We start from the raw sequence: 17,515 nt of genomic DNA, 5'->3' as shown, positions 1-17,515 counted from the left end.
GGCGTTCAGCACTGCCCCACCTGATAAAGCCTCTCGCTGCCTCAGTCTGATGCTTTGCCAGGCAGCCCACAACAGCTGGAACCAGCTAAGGGCACAAGACCTCAGAGAAGGTGAACAGTGCTGTCGCCACAGCTGGCCAGGTCAGGGGCCAGCTGCCAGCTGCCTCAGGACAAGAGCCTGACACCTACATAAATGCCGGTTAGACTGTGGGGCCCGTCGGGGCCGGGGGACTCATCCGAGCACGTGTATCGGTGGGAACTCTGTGCCAGGCAAGCCCTTCTACCTCGTCTGCAGGCTCCCGCACCTGACCTCTGGGGAGGCGCCTGGTGTGGACAGGCCTGGGAGTGGGAAGGGTGTGTGTGTGGTGGGGGGTGCCATGGGGAGTGCAGGGTCCTCACCAGGAAGGACTGGAAGAGCTGGAAGGAGCCGCCCAGCCGCACGTACAGGTTGGACTGCAGTCGCGTGGATGTGCCGTTGAAGGCGTTGGCCACGGCCAGAAAGGCATAGGGCCCCACCGTGAAGAACTCCCAGTCGTAGGCGCCCGAAGTGGCGATGGTCTGGTTGGCCTCGAAGAGCCTGGTCCCCGGGTTCCACTTGTAGATGACGCTGTCAATATTATGGTTGTCGCCTGGAAGCCGAGCGACATTGTGGGAGGGAGATAGGCTTCTGCAGCCTCACGCCAGCGCCCTAGGACCAGGTCCCCCCAGACCCTGCCCCAGGCTCTGCAGCCAGTCCAGTCCAGCCGGACCCTGATCTCCTGCACCCTTCCCGGGTCCCCAGCCACGTTACCCTTCACGTGACCTTCCTGCCTCTGTGCCCCATGAGAACCCTCAGTGGCCCAGGCTTTGGAGGCCTCCAGAGCCCTGTGTTGGAGGTGGGACTCCTCCCCGCTTCCGCAGCCTCACCCTTCACTCTGCCTGCCTTCCCCTTCATGTTCCCTCCCCCCAGAGATCAGACCTGTGCGGGCTGGAAGCCCTCTCCCCGACACTGTGCTCCTTAGGGCCTCCACTCCCCGATACACACCCCGCTGGGCCAGCCTCTCCTGAAACACTCACTGTCCTCGGAGATACCTGGTAGCAGGTTCTTGGGGTCCCTCTGCCCATGAGTGGTGGTGGAGTCTCCTCCCTAGCCCCCCACAGAGCTCCCTGGCAGGTTGTAGACTCAGGTAAACTCTGAGCCTTGGAACCTGCAGAGGCTGGAGACACTTGGCAGGGCCAGCTGCCCCCAGGGTCCTGTCCCCCTCCAGTTATAGCACCCAAAAGGGCTTCTGCGGTCACTCGGGGCAGTCACCTGGCCCAGAAGCCAGGCTTCCCAGCCCCTCCTAGGCCTATCCCCATGTACCCATTGCATCTCACAGAGTTTGCACCCAGAATGGATGGGGGCAGGGACCCCTCCCACCTGAACAGGTGAGAGGGTGCTCAGGTATGTCCACCTTCAGACGCCACTGTCATACAGCAGAGCCTGAGGATGCGGGCCAGGTGAGGTTTATTATACATTTCTAATGAAATACACTGAATGCTGCAGGCGATCACGCCCCAGTCTAGAGTCAAGGTCACGGCCCCTACCTTCCCGGTGGTTGGCCACGGCCAGGAAGTGCTCGCCGGCCACCTCAAAGGCCTCCCAGTCCCGGGCACTGTGGGTGGGGACCCTCTGGTATGGCGTGAACCTCAGCCTTCTCTGGCTCCACTTGTAAATGACCGAGAACTCCTGACCCTTCTCATTCGGCTCAAAATTAGCCACAGCCAGGAAGACCTGGGGAGAGGACCAGAACAGGGCTCTCACCATCCGAGTGAGGGGCTGGGCTCTGGGCTTCTTAATGTCAGCCCTGGGACACAGGCTGAACCCCGGGGTAGAGGCCGAGCCCCAGGACATAGGTCGAGCTCCGGGACAGAGGCCGAGCCCCGGGACAGAGGCCGAGCCCGGGACAGAGGCCCAGCCCCGGGACAGAGGCTGAGCCCCGGGACAGAGGCCCAGCCCCGGGACAGAGGCTGAGCCCCGGGACAGAGGATGAGCCCAGGACTGGCAGCCTGGGCAGGCCCCAGGACGTGGCACTGACTCCAGATCTTAATTACTCTGAGACCCACAGCCAGCCCTGTGTCTACCAGCCTATTAGCTGTGTTTCTGTCTCCCAAACCCAGGGAAAGCCTTATGCACAGCAATGTTCATCACTCACACAAGGAGGAGAGATCTCATCACCTTGCTATCCGTCAAGAAGCACGTGTGTGTCACACACTTGAGGACCATGTGGCAACGCCCTATGTGTGACACAACCCAGAGGCCCAGGTGGCGAGTCATGTGATGTGACAGAAGCCGGAAGCCTAGGGTGAGGGGCTCACTTGCTGTGGCTGAAGCAGCCCCAGGGACCCTCTGTCTTCTTAGGGGACCTGACAGATTTTTCTTATTTTTCCGAATTTCCCAATTTTTTGATATATAGTCATTTTTTATTAGGAAAAAGTAAAAATCTTTAAAATGTCATCAACCATAAGACCAGAGAGCTAGTCATTCCTTCACCAGGCTGCCCTGGAGTTCAGGACCCTGACAGTCAGCAGGGACCGGAAACAGATTTGTCCTCACTGCATGGGCCTTGGGGGTGGGGTGTGCAGGGCTGGAACTGGGCACATTGGTGACTGGCTTGAGAGCAGGCATGGGAGGAGGCCCGGGGACGCTGCCATTTGGAGTGGAGGACTAGAAGGAGCTGGGAAGGAAATGCTTATCTCAAGGGGGCAGCCCTCTCAGTCCCACCCTTGGGCTACTGCTCAACACAGTCCTGGTGAAAGGAAGGGGGCTGCCTGCCAGGCTCTCCCATCCAAGGCCTCAGGTCCATCCCTCACCATCTTACCTGTCCCCTCCATCAGGACAGCACGTGTCCCCCATGTTTATGGGGCCAATAGAGGGAGGCCAAGATGGAGCCCCATTTCCACTCCCGTTTAGGTCAGATAAAGAAAGCTGAGCACCAAAAGAATTGATGCTTTTGAACTGTGGTGTTGGAGAAGGCTCTTGAGAGTCCCTTGGACTGCAAGGAGATCAAACCAGTCGATCCTAAAGGAAATCAGTCCTGAATATTCATTGGAAGGACTGATGCTGAATCTGAAGCTCCAACTCTGTGGCCATCTGAAGCAAAGAACTGACTCATTAGAAAAGACCCTGATTCTAGGAAAGATTGAAGGCAGGAGGAGAAGGGGATGACAGAAGATGAGATGGTTGGATGGCATCACTGACTGGATGGACATGAGTTTGAGCAAGCTCCGGGAGTTGGTGATGGACAGAGAAGCTTGGTGTGCTGCAGTCCATGGGGTAGCAAAGAGTCAGACACGACTGAGTGACTGAACTGAACTGAACTTAGGTCATATTATCTCAGAGCTTTGAGGAGGCAGAGGCAGGTCTGCAGAGTGGGAAATGTCTCAGCAGCGGTCTTGTGTCCATTTTGTAGGAAACGGAACAGATTTTCTCAGTCACATTCCAGACCAAGAAACGCAGGTGTGTCTGATTCAAAAGCCATTTAGAACCTGTATGAGGCTCTGAAGCCAGTAGAAATGCTTTTCCCCATAAAACCTACATAAAGTGAAAGTCACTCAGTCATGTCCGACTCTTTGAGACCCCCATGGACTGCAGCCCACCAGGTTCCTCTGTCCATGGAATTCTCCAGGCAAGGATACTGGAGCCATTCCCTTCTCCAGGAGATCTTCCCAAACCAGGGATTGAACCCAGGTCTCCCACATTGCAGGCAGATTCTTTAACATCTGAGCCACCAGGAAAGCCCAAAATCTACCTAAGGAGCCCCACCCCTTGGACTTTGTGAGTTTTTTCAAGATAGAAACTGACACAGTTGCACACATGAACTTGCCTTTTTCCCAATGGTGAAGTGTCTCCAGGACTGTGCCTGGTGCGTGGGGATGTCCTGGTATGAAGCAAACTTGCCGTCGGTCCACTTGTAGATGGCGGATGTGGTTTTCCGGTTGGCGGTTGCTACAAAGAGCCCGGTCTCAGGGATGACGAAGACCTCGATGCCCAGTGTCTCTGAGTTCGTGAACAGGCTCTGATGCTCCTCCACGTAATCCAGCCTTTCTTTGGCTTGTGATAGAGACATGGAGACCAGTTAAGTCTTCCCAGAACAGAAGCCCTGATGGACGACATCGGGAGTGACCCCAGGGCCCTGGGCCATGACCCTTGGCCTGAGGTCAGGGGAGTGTCCCTAAGCCCTGTGCCACCTCACCTGGAGGCCCAGCAAAGGAGATTCTGGTCCCTGAATGGGCTTTAGGGCTTGCAGAGCCCCCAGGGACACTTGCTGGATGGAAGTGACATGTCAGGTCCTTACTAGACATTGCACAAGGCTCCAGGCTTCCACAAAAAGCTGTGCCCTAATGTGAACTAGAGAGTAGAGGCCGTGGCTCCTGGACAGCCCCCTGCAGCCAGTTCCCATTTCCCAGGGACCCCCACCCTCTGACGGCTCCTCTCCTTACCTCCCTGCCAACAACACTACTCTTGGGTTCTGGGCACCATCACATCCCATCTGACTGGAGAGGGAGGAGAGGGTGAGGACAGTGGATGGGGCACCCTGGAGGAGGCCCATGGTCTACCCTAGTTGGGACAATGGATGAGAGCCTGCCAGCCCATGAGTCAGGCCCAGAAAGGCGCTTGTTTTCAGGTGAAACACTCAAGCTCGCTGCTCTGTGAGGTTCATTCCCTATTCCTACATAACACTGGCTCTGAGAAGACACCCTAGGCCCCTGGAGACCTGCACGTCTCACCTGCTAACACGGAGACCCACTCGCTGCCCACGCACAGGTATAGCCCCTTGCGGCTGGCGTCGAACCAGAACTGGGCATCCTCCGCTTTGGTGCACGGAGGCCGGGATCCCAGCGTCACCTTCATGTCGGTTTCTGGTGGGGGCGACAAATGTCCTTTGAGCATGTGCTCCCCAGAGGGAGGCAGAGTCAAGGGTGTCAGGTGACCCCTGACCCCTGCACTTCTTCCACGAACCACTCAGGGTCGTCAACGAGGCTTCTGGGAAGCAGGGAGACCCGGGAGCCCAGGGCTTGCCCTCGGCATCTGTGCACAGGACCTAGATATGCCCCTGAAGTCCAGCCGCCTGCCCACCAAGTTCTTCCCCAGACCCCAGCTCCTCTGAGAACCCTCAGTAATCATGCCGCCTTGCTCTCTCCTCCATCTGAGACTCACTGGCACAGGTTCAGCTAATTTCTGACTGCTTGGTTCTCAGGCACCTTGACCCCCTCATTCCTGGTCATCACGGCTTCATCCAGATCCAGCCCTGTCCTAATGATGCCACGTGGCTTCCCTACAGGGACTCCTGAGCTGAGACCTCAGTGGCCAGGCGGTGAAATAGAGCATCCTCAACCTCGCCTAGTGCCCGGCAAAGGCCTTGGGGGTCAGACTCCTGCTCAAGGCCCAGAAAACACCCCAGAGGTCATGAGACTCTGGGAATTTGGGGACGCTGGCCCAGGACTGGGTCTAAGAGCCGACTTGCTCAAGGGGCTCCCCTGACTTGTGAAGCAAGGGCTGTGATGCTCTAGAAGGAGTCAGGGTCTCCCCGCCTCCTGAGTAGGAGTTGAGGTTGTTGGCGGAGAGAGTTTTGGATTCTCCATGGCAGGGGGTATGGCTTAAATAAAGTCAACATCGACTTTACACTGGAGAGGTGCAAACACAAATGAAAGATGCCAGTGCTGGGGACCTTCTGGGCTGAGGGGTCCTAGAAAATAGAACTGAACCGCATGAAGATCAGGGTCCCCACTGGGGGCGTTGAGGTTTGGTGTCTGTTGGATGGAAGGGGAGAACGGGCCCCAGATGCTGCTCTGGGAGCATAGCAGGTGGCAAGTGGGAGTCAGAGAAGGAATTCGTGTCAGCTCAGCCCTGGGTCCCAGGCAGGATGAGCGGTCTGTCGAGGGCACAATCTGGTGGGGCTTCAGAAGGTGGATCTGAGAGCATCGTCTGCCTCCCCAGGGAGGGGGTCATCTGCATCAGGCCCCAGCTATCCGTTCGTCCACATGGTAAGCACCCTCCTGTCTTGTGCCTGGGGAACCCGGGGGTGACCAGGCTCTTGGGGTCTACCGTCAGCGTGGGGAGGGGTAGCTTTGGCCTACTAACCATAGGGGTACTTTAGCACCTCGTTGTCTTCCGGCTTCCCTGTGAGGCCACGCAGGATGGCGGGGATGGACAGCACAGCGAGCTCAGGGTTCACGCAGGGGCAGAGCCTCGGGGTGGCATCCGAGCCGGGCAGCAGAACCAGCTGCCTCACCAGGCCCTGCAGAGGGAGGGCCAGGGCACTCAGACCTGTGCTGCTGGAGGGCCCGGCAACCCCTGGGCTCAGCCTACCCAGGCCCTGAGGGAGGGGTAACCAAGAGAGAGGAGTCTGCCTGTAGGTAGGGGGCATTGGGAGCAGTGGTTGAGAGCTGTGCACGGTTCTAAGGTGATTACACCACGGAACGGGTTCTTCCTGTGGACTGACCTAGAATGACTGGGTGCATTGGTCATTCGTCTGTATGTCCACTTGTCTGTCCAACTGTCTACTTATCTGCCCGTCCATCTATTCATCTCTCTGTTCATCCACCCATCTCTTTGTCCAGTCACCCATTCATCCATCCACCCACCCAAATGCCCATTCATCCATCCATCCATCCATTCATCTATCTGTTCACCTAGCTGTCCTCTCATCTGTCCATCCACCATCCATCTTTCTATTACTCTGTCCATCCATCTAGCAGTCCATCCATCCATCCATCCATCCAAGCATGCCATTGGCAAATATTCAGATCTCACCTCTTATGTACAAGGCATGGTTCTCAACACTGGACACAGCAAGAAACAAAAGCCCATATCCTCAGTGAGCAAGGTCCCCCCACCAACACTCTAAGGCGGAGACAGGCAGGCAATGACCAAACACACAGCTGGTCTGAAGGAGGTCATGGCTACAAAGACCATCCAGAGAGGGGATGAGAGAGGTGGGTGTGGGGGCATCTTCTCAGGGGTGGGCAAAGCCTTCATGGTACAAGGGCACAAGGCAAGGCCCCAAGGTCACTGGAGTGCGCCACGGCAGGACTGGGGACTCACACTCCAGGAGGAGGGCACAGCAGGTGCAAAAGGCCTGCAGGGGAGTGTGCCTGGCTAGCAGGGGTCTCCTCTGAGCCCTTTCGCTCCCCATTCCCATTTGGCACACACAACTGTTTAATTAGAGCATCAGGGTGCCAGGCCAGTGGTGACAGCCCCCAGGAGCACTGGTGTTGGGAGGGCCTGGTGGGCAGTGCCTCCATCCTTACCGTGAATCGGCCTTTGGTCCTCCTTCGACTGCCAATGAAGAACCGGGCTCCTCGCACAGACAGGGTGGCTGGGAAGGGCATGTCAGCCATTCTGAAATCATTGGAGCGTGGTTTTAGGGCCATGGGAGAGAAGACTCAAGCCCCACTTACACAGAAAGGACAGCGGGCAGCACTGAGAGGCTGTATCAGTGTCTAGGGGCAGCTGTGACCAGCTCCACCAACTGGGTGCCTTAAACAACAGAAGTGTGTTCCCTCATGGTGCCAGAAGCCAGAAGCTGAGATCAGGGTGTCAGCTGGGTGTTTCCCCTCTTTAGAGGGAAGCCTCTTTCAGCTCCCAGAGCTCCTGGCTTCTGAGCAAATCGTGTGGCCTCTCTGCTCCTCTTTTCATCGGGTCACCAATCACTGACCCATGGCCGCCCTCCTCCAGCGTGACCTCAACTGAGCTCAGTTATCCCTGTAGGAATGCTGTGTCCAAACGATGCCCCATTCCCGGGTCTGGCAGATGTGAATTTGGGGGACGTGCTTTGGCTCAGGACAGGATCTTCTACAAAAGCGTGTGCTGCAGAATTGCTCAGTGGCCCCTCTCCATCTCACAGAGGCCTCCAGTGGCTTCTGTCCACACGGGGTCCCCAGCCTGCCCCCCTCCTCTGAGCCCAGGGCGAAGGGACAGATGGTGTCAGAGTTAGAGGGGGTTCACCTTGTTGGTGACCCAGGGGGTGTAGGAAGATGTGGCCGGAGTTGGGACTGAACAATTTTTAGTCTGTAGCATGCCCGGGGTTGTGTCAAAGCTATGAAGATTGTTCTGCACCTTTAATTGGGAGTTTTGCTGACTATTTATTCCCTCACCCCAGAAAAGGAAACTGAGTCAGAGAGGTTAAATGATGGGTTGAAAGTCACAAAGCAAGACCTGTGCCTCAGGACTTCCCTGGCCATCCAGTGGTTAAGAACCTGCCTTCCAATGCAGGGGACATGGGTTTGATCCCTGGTCTGAGAACTAAGATCCCACATGCTGAGGGGCAACTAAACCTGTGCGACACAACTACTGAGCCCCAGAACTCTGGAGCCGGGGGACACAGCTAGACAGAGGCCTGCACCAGAAGGAAAGATCCCCCCTGCTGGGGCAACTGAAACCAGGCAGAGCCAAAAATAAATACATACATACGGTGGGAAGAAAGCCCTGGGCTGGATCGGGTGCAGCTCCTTTTGGGTTCCTGGTGCCAGAGTTCACCCTGACCTTCCTCTGGGCCTTTAAGCAATGCTACCAACACTTTAGCAGTGCTTTCACTCGGTCAAGTCCAATCCACACAGCCAGGACGCGGGCAGGCTTCGGCTCCCTTCCCACCCGTGCGCCCGCACCCACCGCTTTTCTAGCGGGGCAGCTCCAGGTCCACCGGCGGAGCCTGGCGCTCCTCCTCCAGCCTGACCGCATCCGCAAGGGCTCAGGCCCTAGGCCCGGGTCCACGAGTGCACTGCGAGCTGTCCCGGGGCAGCCACATGGACCGGCTGACTGTGTGGACCCACGTTGCCAGGCAGCACACAGCCCCAAGCGACCCTCTCAGGGTGTCGCAGTACCTACATGTCCACGGCGGGGCCGCAGTCCGTAGTGAGTGAAAAGGAGCCCTCGGACACGGCCAAGACCAGCACGTGCCACTGGCCGTCCACCAGAGCCGGGCTGCGGAAGGACACGCGGGTCTGCCAGGCGCCTGCCCCGTCCTCGCTGAGGAAGAGGAAGTGCAGCTGGGTGGGCGAGTAGCGCAGGCCCAGCAGCAGCGAGTCCCGCTCCTCTGCCACCACCGCCAGCAAGTACTCGTTCTTCTGCAAGAGAGGGGGTGGGGGTGGGGCCGGTGAGGTGAGGGGCGGGGCAAGTGAAGTGAGGGGCGGGGCATTGAGAGGCAAGGCAGGTGAGGGGGCGTGGCAGATGAAGGGGCAGGGCAGGTGAGGGGTTGGGGGTGGGCAAGCAAAGGGCCAGGGTGGGTGAAGTGCCAGGTGAGGGAGCCGGTGAGGGGTGGCGGGGGCGGAGCAGGTGAGGGGGTGGAGCAGGTAAGTGAGCAGGACAGGTGAAGGGGCAGGGGAGGGGAGCAGGTCGGGGCAGGTGAGAGCCGGGGCTCCAGACTGTAGTGCCTGAGGCAGTAACCAGAGTCTGATAAAACCAAACAAACCGCTCCTGTCCCTGAGGACAGCTACTGTCAGTGAAACAGAAAACTGCAAGTGTTGGCGAGGATGTGGAGAAATTGGAGGCCTTGTGCACTGTTGGTGGGGATGGAAAATGGAGAGGTGGTAATATTAATAAAAAGCAGAAAGGAACGTTGGGATACCTGTGCCTTTTTGAACTGTGGATTTCTCAGTGTATATGCTCTCCAATTAAGAAATTAAAAAAACAATAAGGAGACTCCTCAAAAAATGTATGTGGAATTAGCATTTGACTCAGCAATTCCACTTTTGGCAGACACCCCAAAGGACGGACAGCAGTGTCCGGAAGAGGCAACTGTACACCCCTGTTCTTACCTGCATTACTCTCAATAGTTAAAATATCACAGCAACCAATGTCTATCAGTGAAGAAACGGATAAGTAAGATGTGGTGCATTCATGCAATGAGATATTACTCAACCTTAAAAAGGAAGTTCTGACATCAGTGTGGATAAACCTTGAGGACATTATGCTGAGTGAGGTAAGCCAGTCACAGAAGGACAACTAGTGTGCAATGCACTCATATAAGACCACTGACGGGTCAGAGTCAGAGACAGGAAGTGGAGTGGGCACCAGGGACTGGGGGGCGTTGGGGAGCTATTATTCAGTGTCTGTAGGCTGCAGTCCATGGGGTCGCTAAGAGTCGGACGTGACTGAGCAACTTCACTTTCACTTTTCACTTTCATGCATTGGAGAAGGACATGGCAACCCACTCCAGTATTCTTGCCTGGAGAATCCCAGGGACGGGGAAGCCTGGTGGGCTGCCGTCTCTGGGGTCGTACAGAGTTGGACACGACAGAAACGACTTAGCAGCAGCAGCAGAGGTCCATTTTGGGGAGGATGAAAAAGGTTCTGGAGGTGGGCGGTGGTGATCACTGCACAACAGTGTGACTGTCCTTAATGCCCTGAACCATACACTTAAAAAGGGCTAGAAGGGAAATTCCGCTTTACATGTATTTTACCACAGTTTTAAAAACCTCTCACAACCCACATGATCACCATCTCCAAACACCAGCAACCTCAGGTGAGCGTCACTTTCCAGCTTGAACCACAGAGACACCATACATACTTGGCTGTCTGTTAATGCAACTTAGAGTCTGTTCATTTCTAGCCTAAAAATAAAGAAGGCTGAGTGCCGAAGAATTGATGCTTTCATACTGTGGTGCTGGAGAAGACTCTTGAGAGCTCCTTGGACAGCAAGGAGATCAAACCAGTCAATCTTAAAGGAAATCAGCCCTGAATATTCATTGGAAGGACTGATGCTGAAGCTGAAGTGCCAATACTTTGGCCACTTGAGAGAAGAGCCGACTCACTGGAAAAAGACCCTGGTGATGGAAAAGAATGAGGGCAAGAGGAGAAGGGGGTGACAGAGAATGAGATGGTTGGATGGCATCACCAACTCAACAGACATGAGTTTGAGCAAATTCTGGGAAATAGTGAAGGACAGGGAAGCCTGGCATGCTGCAGTCCATGGAGTCACAAAGAGTCGGACACAACTTAATGACTGAACAACGATTTCTAGCCTAATATCACAAAAAGGTAAAGAATCAAAAGTGGTTAAATCTGCATGCTAAGCAGATATGTAAAATAGAGAATATAATCTTTTAGCAAGTCTTTGCCCATGTGAAAGTATGAGTGAAATATCACGCAAGTATTACACTAAAACAGAAAGCCTTCATGGTCCTCAAGTTTAATTAACACCTAGTTTAGTAACATCCATGTGAACAGTTTGGGTCACTTGGCCTCTGGCCACTCTGGCACCAAGGGAACACTCGTGGCCCCTGCGCTTATCTTCCCTTAGAAGGGATCTCTAGGAGCCAGCTCTCAGGAGTGTGTGCCTGAGGGCACAGTGGGACAAAATGGTGGTGGTTGGGGCAAGGCAGGGGTTGGGAAAGACGCTGATGTCACAGCAAGTGCATCCGGGCTGGACAGGCACCTCCATTTCCCCCATATTCACCTCCCAGGACCACAGGACCTGAGCAACCTGGTCCTTCCCAGAGAGGGCAAGAGCCCCACCCAGTGTGCCTGCCCAGAGGAGTCAGGCCACTGCCCTTCCAGTGGCTTGTCACTCACCCCTAGAAATACTTGTAGCTGGAGAAGACCAGTGTCTGGTCAAAACCCTGGATTTACCCTCAGTGAAGGTGAGAGGAAGGGAGCAGGTCAGGTGACGAACTGAGTTTATTTATCCCGGTGCCCAAGGGGATGCACCCAAGGCTGGAAGTCGAGGCCAAGTGACCCAGACAGAGGACCTGGAGGGGCAGGGGGGCAATGACCCAGAGACAGCTGGAGACGATTCCTGGGAGCTGTGAGGTTGGGGTTCCTGGAGCAGAAGTGAGAGGTCAGTCAGTCAGGACAGTGGAGACATCGGGGACCCTGTCCTGAGTGAGGGCAGCCAGCCAGCCCAGGTCAGGACAGAGGAAGGCTGGGAGGACAGAGTCACAGGTGGGACCTGAGGCTGGCTGGCCCTCAAGTGACGTGCCAGGTCAGCAGCAGGGCTCTGGGGCTGAGATGGAGACACAGCAGGCTGGGCGGGAGCATGTAGGCTGGCAGAGGAGGGACACAGAGGAGGCCGGGCGGCAGCAGCTGGCCTGGCAGGAGGAGATGGGCACGCAGCAGGCGGGGCGGCACACAGGGCGGCAGAGGAGGGACACGGAGGAGGAGGGTCTGCAGCAGCTGGCCTGGCAGGAGGAAATGGGCACGCAGCAGGCAGGGCGGCACACAGGGCGGCAGAGGAGGGACACAGAGGAGGCCGGGCGGCAGCAGCTGGGCTGGCAGGAGGAAATGGGCACGCAGCAGGCAGGGCGGCACACAGGACGGCAGAGGAGGGACACGGAGGAGGAGGGTCTGCAGCAGGATGAGGGGGCTGAGCAAGGGGAGGCCTCACAGCACACGGGCCTGCAGCAGATAGGTGTGCAGCAGACAGGCCTGCAGCAGACGGGCTCACAGCAGGCCTGCTGGCAGGGGGAGGAGGTGCAACAGGAGGGCTGGCAGCTAGACTGCTGGCAACATGAGGAGGTAGAACAGGGAGAGGCCTCACAGCAGACAGGCCTGCAACAGACAGGTGTACAGCAGACAGGCCTGCAGCAGACGGGCTCACAGCAGGCCTGCTGGCAGGGGGAGGAGGTGCAGCTGGAGGGCTGGCAGCTAGACTGCTGGCAGCACAAGGCTGGGCAGGAGCTGCTGCAGGCTGGCTGGCAGCAGGGTCTGGACTCGCAGCTCACTGGGGCACAGAGGAGGGTAAGGCGGGGGGCTGGGGTGCAGCAGCTGGGGGCACAGCAGTGGGGCTCACAGCAGCTCTCTGGACAGTCATAGCTCAGGTTGCAGGAGCAGATGGACAGGGTGGAGGCTGCCATGGTGGAGGCGGTGGGGTTGAAGGAGGGTTTGAGTGTGTGTGAGTGTATGAGCTGTGTGTGTAGGGTGCTTGGGGATGCAGGGCTTTTATACCTGGCCCCTGGCTTGTGTTGTCCCCACAGGAGATTCTCAGGCCCTCCCTTCCTTGTTGGGGTTGACAGCTGGCGGCAGGAGCCCCTCATTAGTGCTGGCATAGTTTCCACAATTGTTTTCACTCATTAAACCTGTGAGCGTAAATATCCCATGTTGCAGGATGTTTTCCCTTTTCTCCTTTGTTTGCTCCAGAAAAGACACAGAAAATACCTGTGGTAAGATCCTAGAGGAAATCAACCCTGAATATTCACTGGAAGGACTGATGCTGAAGCTGAAGCTCCAATCCTTTGGCCACCTGATTCAAAGAGCTGACTCATTAGAAAACACCCTGATGCTTGGCAAGATTAAAGCAGGAGGAGAAGGGGACAACAGCGAACGAGTTGGTTAGATGGCATCATTGATTCAATGGACATGAGTTTGTGCAAGCTCTGGGAGATGGTGAAGGACAGGGAAGCCTGCTGTGCTGTAGTCCATGGGGTCACAAAGAGCAGGACACGACTGAGCGACTGAACAACAGGAACAATGCTGAGTGAAGGAAGGAAGGAAGGAAGTTTCCAGCAAGGAAGTTTCTGTAAATAGATGAGGAAGCTCAGGCACAGAGACGTTAAGCAACCATCTCCAGGTCACACAGCCCAAAGTATTGAGAGGGCAACAGGCAGGAAGGCCAGGGGTCTCCAAATGGAGGAAATAGGCTGCAAGTGTCAGACATTTATATCTCTCTTAAGCGGCAGGAGCCACGGCAGGAGGAAACAAACTAGTTATATTTTTTTCCTTCTCTATACAAATTTAAAAGGAGGTTTCTCTTAAAATACTGTGTTGCCATAATGACACTTGGTTCCACCTGAAGTTAACTATTCTCAAACCTTGAGTTAACCAATGCATTTTTCTTATGGAAATGTTTGTCTTAAGCTATGTTAATGTTCTATGCATTTACCCCAGACTCTGTCTTCAAGTCAGTTCTGTCTAATGGCTCAGAACCTACTTGACAAACCAGTCTGTTATACTCAGATATTGTTCCCCTAATCTGTGTAAACGAAACTATTTGTATGATAATCTGCCCTTCTACAAGATTCAAGTCAATTGTTTTATGGCCCGGGATGAAGCATCTGGTGCCGAGATTATCCCAAAATGCATCTTATGGGTGAGGGGCCTGGTGCCATTCTGAGTTTTAAGACATTCCTTTCTTTCATTAACAGGCTGCTTGTGACTATATAACATCCAGCTGAAGACTAGCAGGGGAGTACTCTTTCTGCCCCCTTCTGATGCCTATGTCAGAAGCTTTCTCTATCTCCTTTATACTTTAATAAAACTTTATTACACAAAAACTCTGAGCAATCAAGCCTCATCTCTGGCCCCGGATTGAATTCTTCTCCTCTGGAGGCCAAGAATACCGGGGTCTTTTCCTTCAGCAACAACGTTTCATCATCAGGACTGGGACTGGACGCCAGCCATCTGTATAGGATCGAGGCTCTTACCCAGGCCTTGCCCCAGGCCAACTTCAGGGCTACACGCAGAAGGAAGCATGTGTCCATGGAAATTTAGCACCAGGCAGCTGTGCTGAAAATTTACAACAGAGGCGGGAAACAGCAAAATTAACACCACAGAAAATCAACTCTGTGGTTTTCAGCGCAAACACGGCTAGTTCCTCCAAACCACAGAGGTAAAGTATGCATGCTTGCTCAGGGTCTCAGTCGTGTCCGACTCTTTGTGACCCCATGGACTGTAGCCTGCCAAGTTCCTCTGTCCATGGGATTCTCCAGGCAAGAATACTGGAGTGAGGTGCCACTTCTTTCTCCAACAGAGGTAAAGCATAAATCCCCAAATATGATGAGAGAAAATGTAATAAACAGACCATGTGTTTCGCTGACACCAAACATGATCTCTCTGTTGCTAACAAGGAAGAAGGAAGAGCCAGGATAGAACAGTAAAGACAGGACTGAACACGAACCACTCTGAGCTGAGTGCACCAAGGTGCGTGTGTTTGGACTGGAAGGGCCTCATGAATTCAAGAGCTTTGGAGTTTTAGAGCCCACTCTAGTCATACATTGGCAGTTTTTAAATGAACTGAATGAAGGGCAGCTCCATCTCCAGGCAGGAAGAAACGGCTGACAGTCTGGAAATGAACCCTGACCGCTTGGACCCCAAACCTCTCCCACTAAACAGTGAAAGACACAGAGCTTCTAGGGGAACACTGGGGACTAAGGCTGATTTTTTCTTTTTTCAAATTATTACAGCTTTCTCCTGCACTGGCAGGCCAATTCTTTACCAGTACTGCCACCTGGGAAGCCCCTTATATCTTTCTCAAGTAAAGAGAACAGCAGTGTATTTTCACATAAAGAAGAGCTTGGAAAACACTCGACTCATGTTTCCCTCTTGGAGAAACATTTAAAGAAACAAGACAAATGATTGGAGTACTCTGGAGGACCACAGGTTTAGGATCCACCTTCCAGTACACAGGGTGTGGGTTCAGTCCCTGGTCAGGGAGCCAAGATCCCACACTCCCCTCAGCCAGAAAAACGGAAAGACAAAAAAGAAGCAATGTGGTAACAAATTCAATAAAGACTTTAAAATGGTCCATGTTAAAAAAAAGTCTTAAAAACAAAAACCAGAAAGAACGAAGACAAACGGCCCAAGTGATGTAACATACAGGAGCACAAGGGGAATTAGGCAGGTGTAGGTGCCAAGAATTGATGCTTTTGAACTGTGGTGTTGGAGAAGACTCTTGAGAGTGCTTTGAACGGCAAGGAGATCCAAGAGTCCATTCTAAAGGAGATCAGTCCTGGGTGTTCTTTGGAAGGACTGATGCTAAAGCTGAAACTCCAATACTTTGGCCACCTCATGTGAAGAGTTGACTCATTGGAAAAGACTCTCTCTGATGCTGAGAGGGATTGGGGGCAGGAGGAGAAGGGGACAACAGAGAATGAGATGGCGGGATGGCATCACCAACTTGATGGACGTTAGTTTGAATGAACTCCAGGAGTTGGTGATGGACAGGGAGGCCTGGTATGCTGTGATTCATGAGGTCCCAAAGAGTCGGATACAACTGAGTGACTGAACTGAACTGAACTGAGGTGAGAAGAAAAGGAAGAAAAGTCTAAACAGCCAGAGTTTAGACTTTAGTGTTCTGTTGGTACATACAGTGTCTGATCCTTCCCAGGCAGTGACCCTGGTGAGGTTCTGATACTTCATTAATATCAGGTGTATTGAAATGCTAAGCTTTTGGGTTGTTGTTGTTCAGTCGCTAAGTCCAATTCTTTGCAACCCTATGGACTGCAGGATGCCAGGCTCCTCTGTCCTCCACTGTCTCCTAGAGTTTGCTCAAATTCATACCCACTGAGTCGATGATGCTATCTAAGCATCTCACCCTCTGCCGCTCTCAACTCCTTTTACCATCAATCTTTCCCAACATTACAGTCTTTTCTAATGAGTCAGCTGTTCGCATCAGGTGGCCAAAGTATTGGAGCTTCAGCTTTAGCATCAGTCCCTCCAATGAATATTCAGGCTTGATCTCCTTGCTGTCAAAGGGACTCCCAAGAGTCTTCTCCAACACCACAATTCAAAAGCATCAATTCTTCGGCACTCAGCTTTCTCCACAGTTCCCAACTCTCACATCCATACATGACCACTGGAAAAACTACAGCTTTGACTAGACAGACCTTTGTTGGTGAAGTAATGTCTCTGCTTCTTAATATGCTGTCTAGGTTGGTCATAGCTTTTCTTCTAAGGATCAAGCATCTTTTAATTTCATGGATGCAGTCAATATCTGCAGTGGTTTTTTAGCCCCCCAAAATAAAGGCCTGTCATTGTTTCCATTGTTCCCCATCTATTTCCCATGAAATGATGGGACTAGATGCCATGATCTTAGTTTTTTGAATGTTGAGTTTCATCAGCTTTTTCACTCTCCTTTTTCACCCTCATCAAGAGGCTCTTTAGTTTCTCTTCACTTTCTGCCATAAGGGTGGTATCATCTGCATAACTGAGCTTGTTGATATTTCTCCTAGCCATCTTGATTCCAGCTTGTACTTCATCCCACCTGCCATTTTGCATGATGTACTCTGCATATAAGCTAAATAAGCAGGGTGACAATATACAGCCCTGATACCACTTTCCCAGTTTGGAACCAGTCCACTGTTATATATCCAGGTCTAATTGTTGCTTCTTGACCCACATACAGGGTTCTCAGGAGACAGGTAAGGTGGTCTGGTATTCCCATCTCTTTAAACATTTTACATATATTGGGTTAATAAAATGTAATTAAATAAACTCTACCTGTCTCTTTTCACTTTTCAATGTGGCTATTATAACAGCTGGGCTTCCGGTGGCTCAGCAGTAAAGGATTCGCCTGCCAGCAGGAACTGCAGCAGACACAGATTTGATCCCTGGGTCAGGAAGAGCCCCTGGAGGAGGGCATAGAAACCCACTCCTGTACTCCTGCCTGGAGAAGCTCATGGACAGAAGAGTTGGGCAGCTTACAGTCCATGAGATCACAAAGAATCAGACATGCTTGAAGCAACTCAGCACAATGCATGCATATTATAATAGGTACAATTGCATTTGAGGCCCCAAGTCAAGGCCCTTCACACTGCCCCGCAGGTGTCTGCCTACCCAGCAC

The 17,515-nt window shown here is 53.6% G+C and overlaps 2 protein-coding genes across 2 annotated transcripts in view; both read right to left on the bottom strand.

The window, feature by feature from the left end:
• TSPEAR (thrombospondin type laminin G domain and EAR repeats) overlaps positions 1 to 17,515 on the bottom strand; it is a 132,991-nt gene that overhangs the window by 14,413 nt on the left and 101,063 nt on the right. The window contains exons 2-8 of the mRNA XM_040249187.1: positions 8,848 to 9,086; positions 7,272 to 7,362; positions 6,103 to 6,259; positions 4,749 to 4,880; positions 3,845 to 4,071; positions 1,566 to 1,752; positions 399 to 628 (exon numbers count right to left, since the gene is read on the bottom strand). Coding sequence (XP_040105121.1) covers positions 399 to 628; positions 1,566 to 1,752; positions 3,845 to 4,071; positions 4,749 to 4,880; positions 6,103 to 6,259; positions 7,272 to 7,362; positions 8,848 to 9,086 — 1,263 coding nt within the window. The remainder of the gene's footprint in view (positions 1 to 398; positions 629 to 1,565; positions 1,753 to 3,844; positions 4,072 to 4,748; positions 4,881 to 6,102; positions 6,260 to 7,271; positions 7,363 to 8,847; positions 9,087 to 17,515) is intronic.
• LOC120869883 (keratin-associated protein 10-1-like) lies at positions 11,620 to 12,852 on the bottom strand. The gene has a single exon (XM_040249204.1). The coding sequence runs from the start codon at positions 12,810 to 12,812 to the stop codon at positions 11,943 to 11,945; it is 870 nt and encodes a 289-aa protein (XP_040105138.1). The 5' UTR covers positions 12,813 to 12,852; the 3' UTR covers positions 11,620 to 11,942.

This window comes from Oryx dammah, unplaced genomic scaffold (genome assembly GCF_014754425.2).
Source record: "Oryx dammah isolate SB20612 unplaced genomic scaffold, SCBI_Odam_1.1 HiC_scaffold_2, whole genome shotgun sequence".
NCBI lineage: Eukaryota > Metazoa > Chordata > Mammalia > Artiodactyla > Bovidae > Oryx > Oryx dammah.
This window is presented reverse-complemented; position numbering and strand designations above follow the sequence as displayed.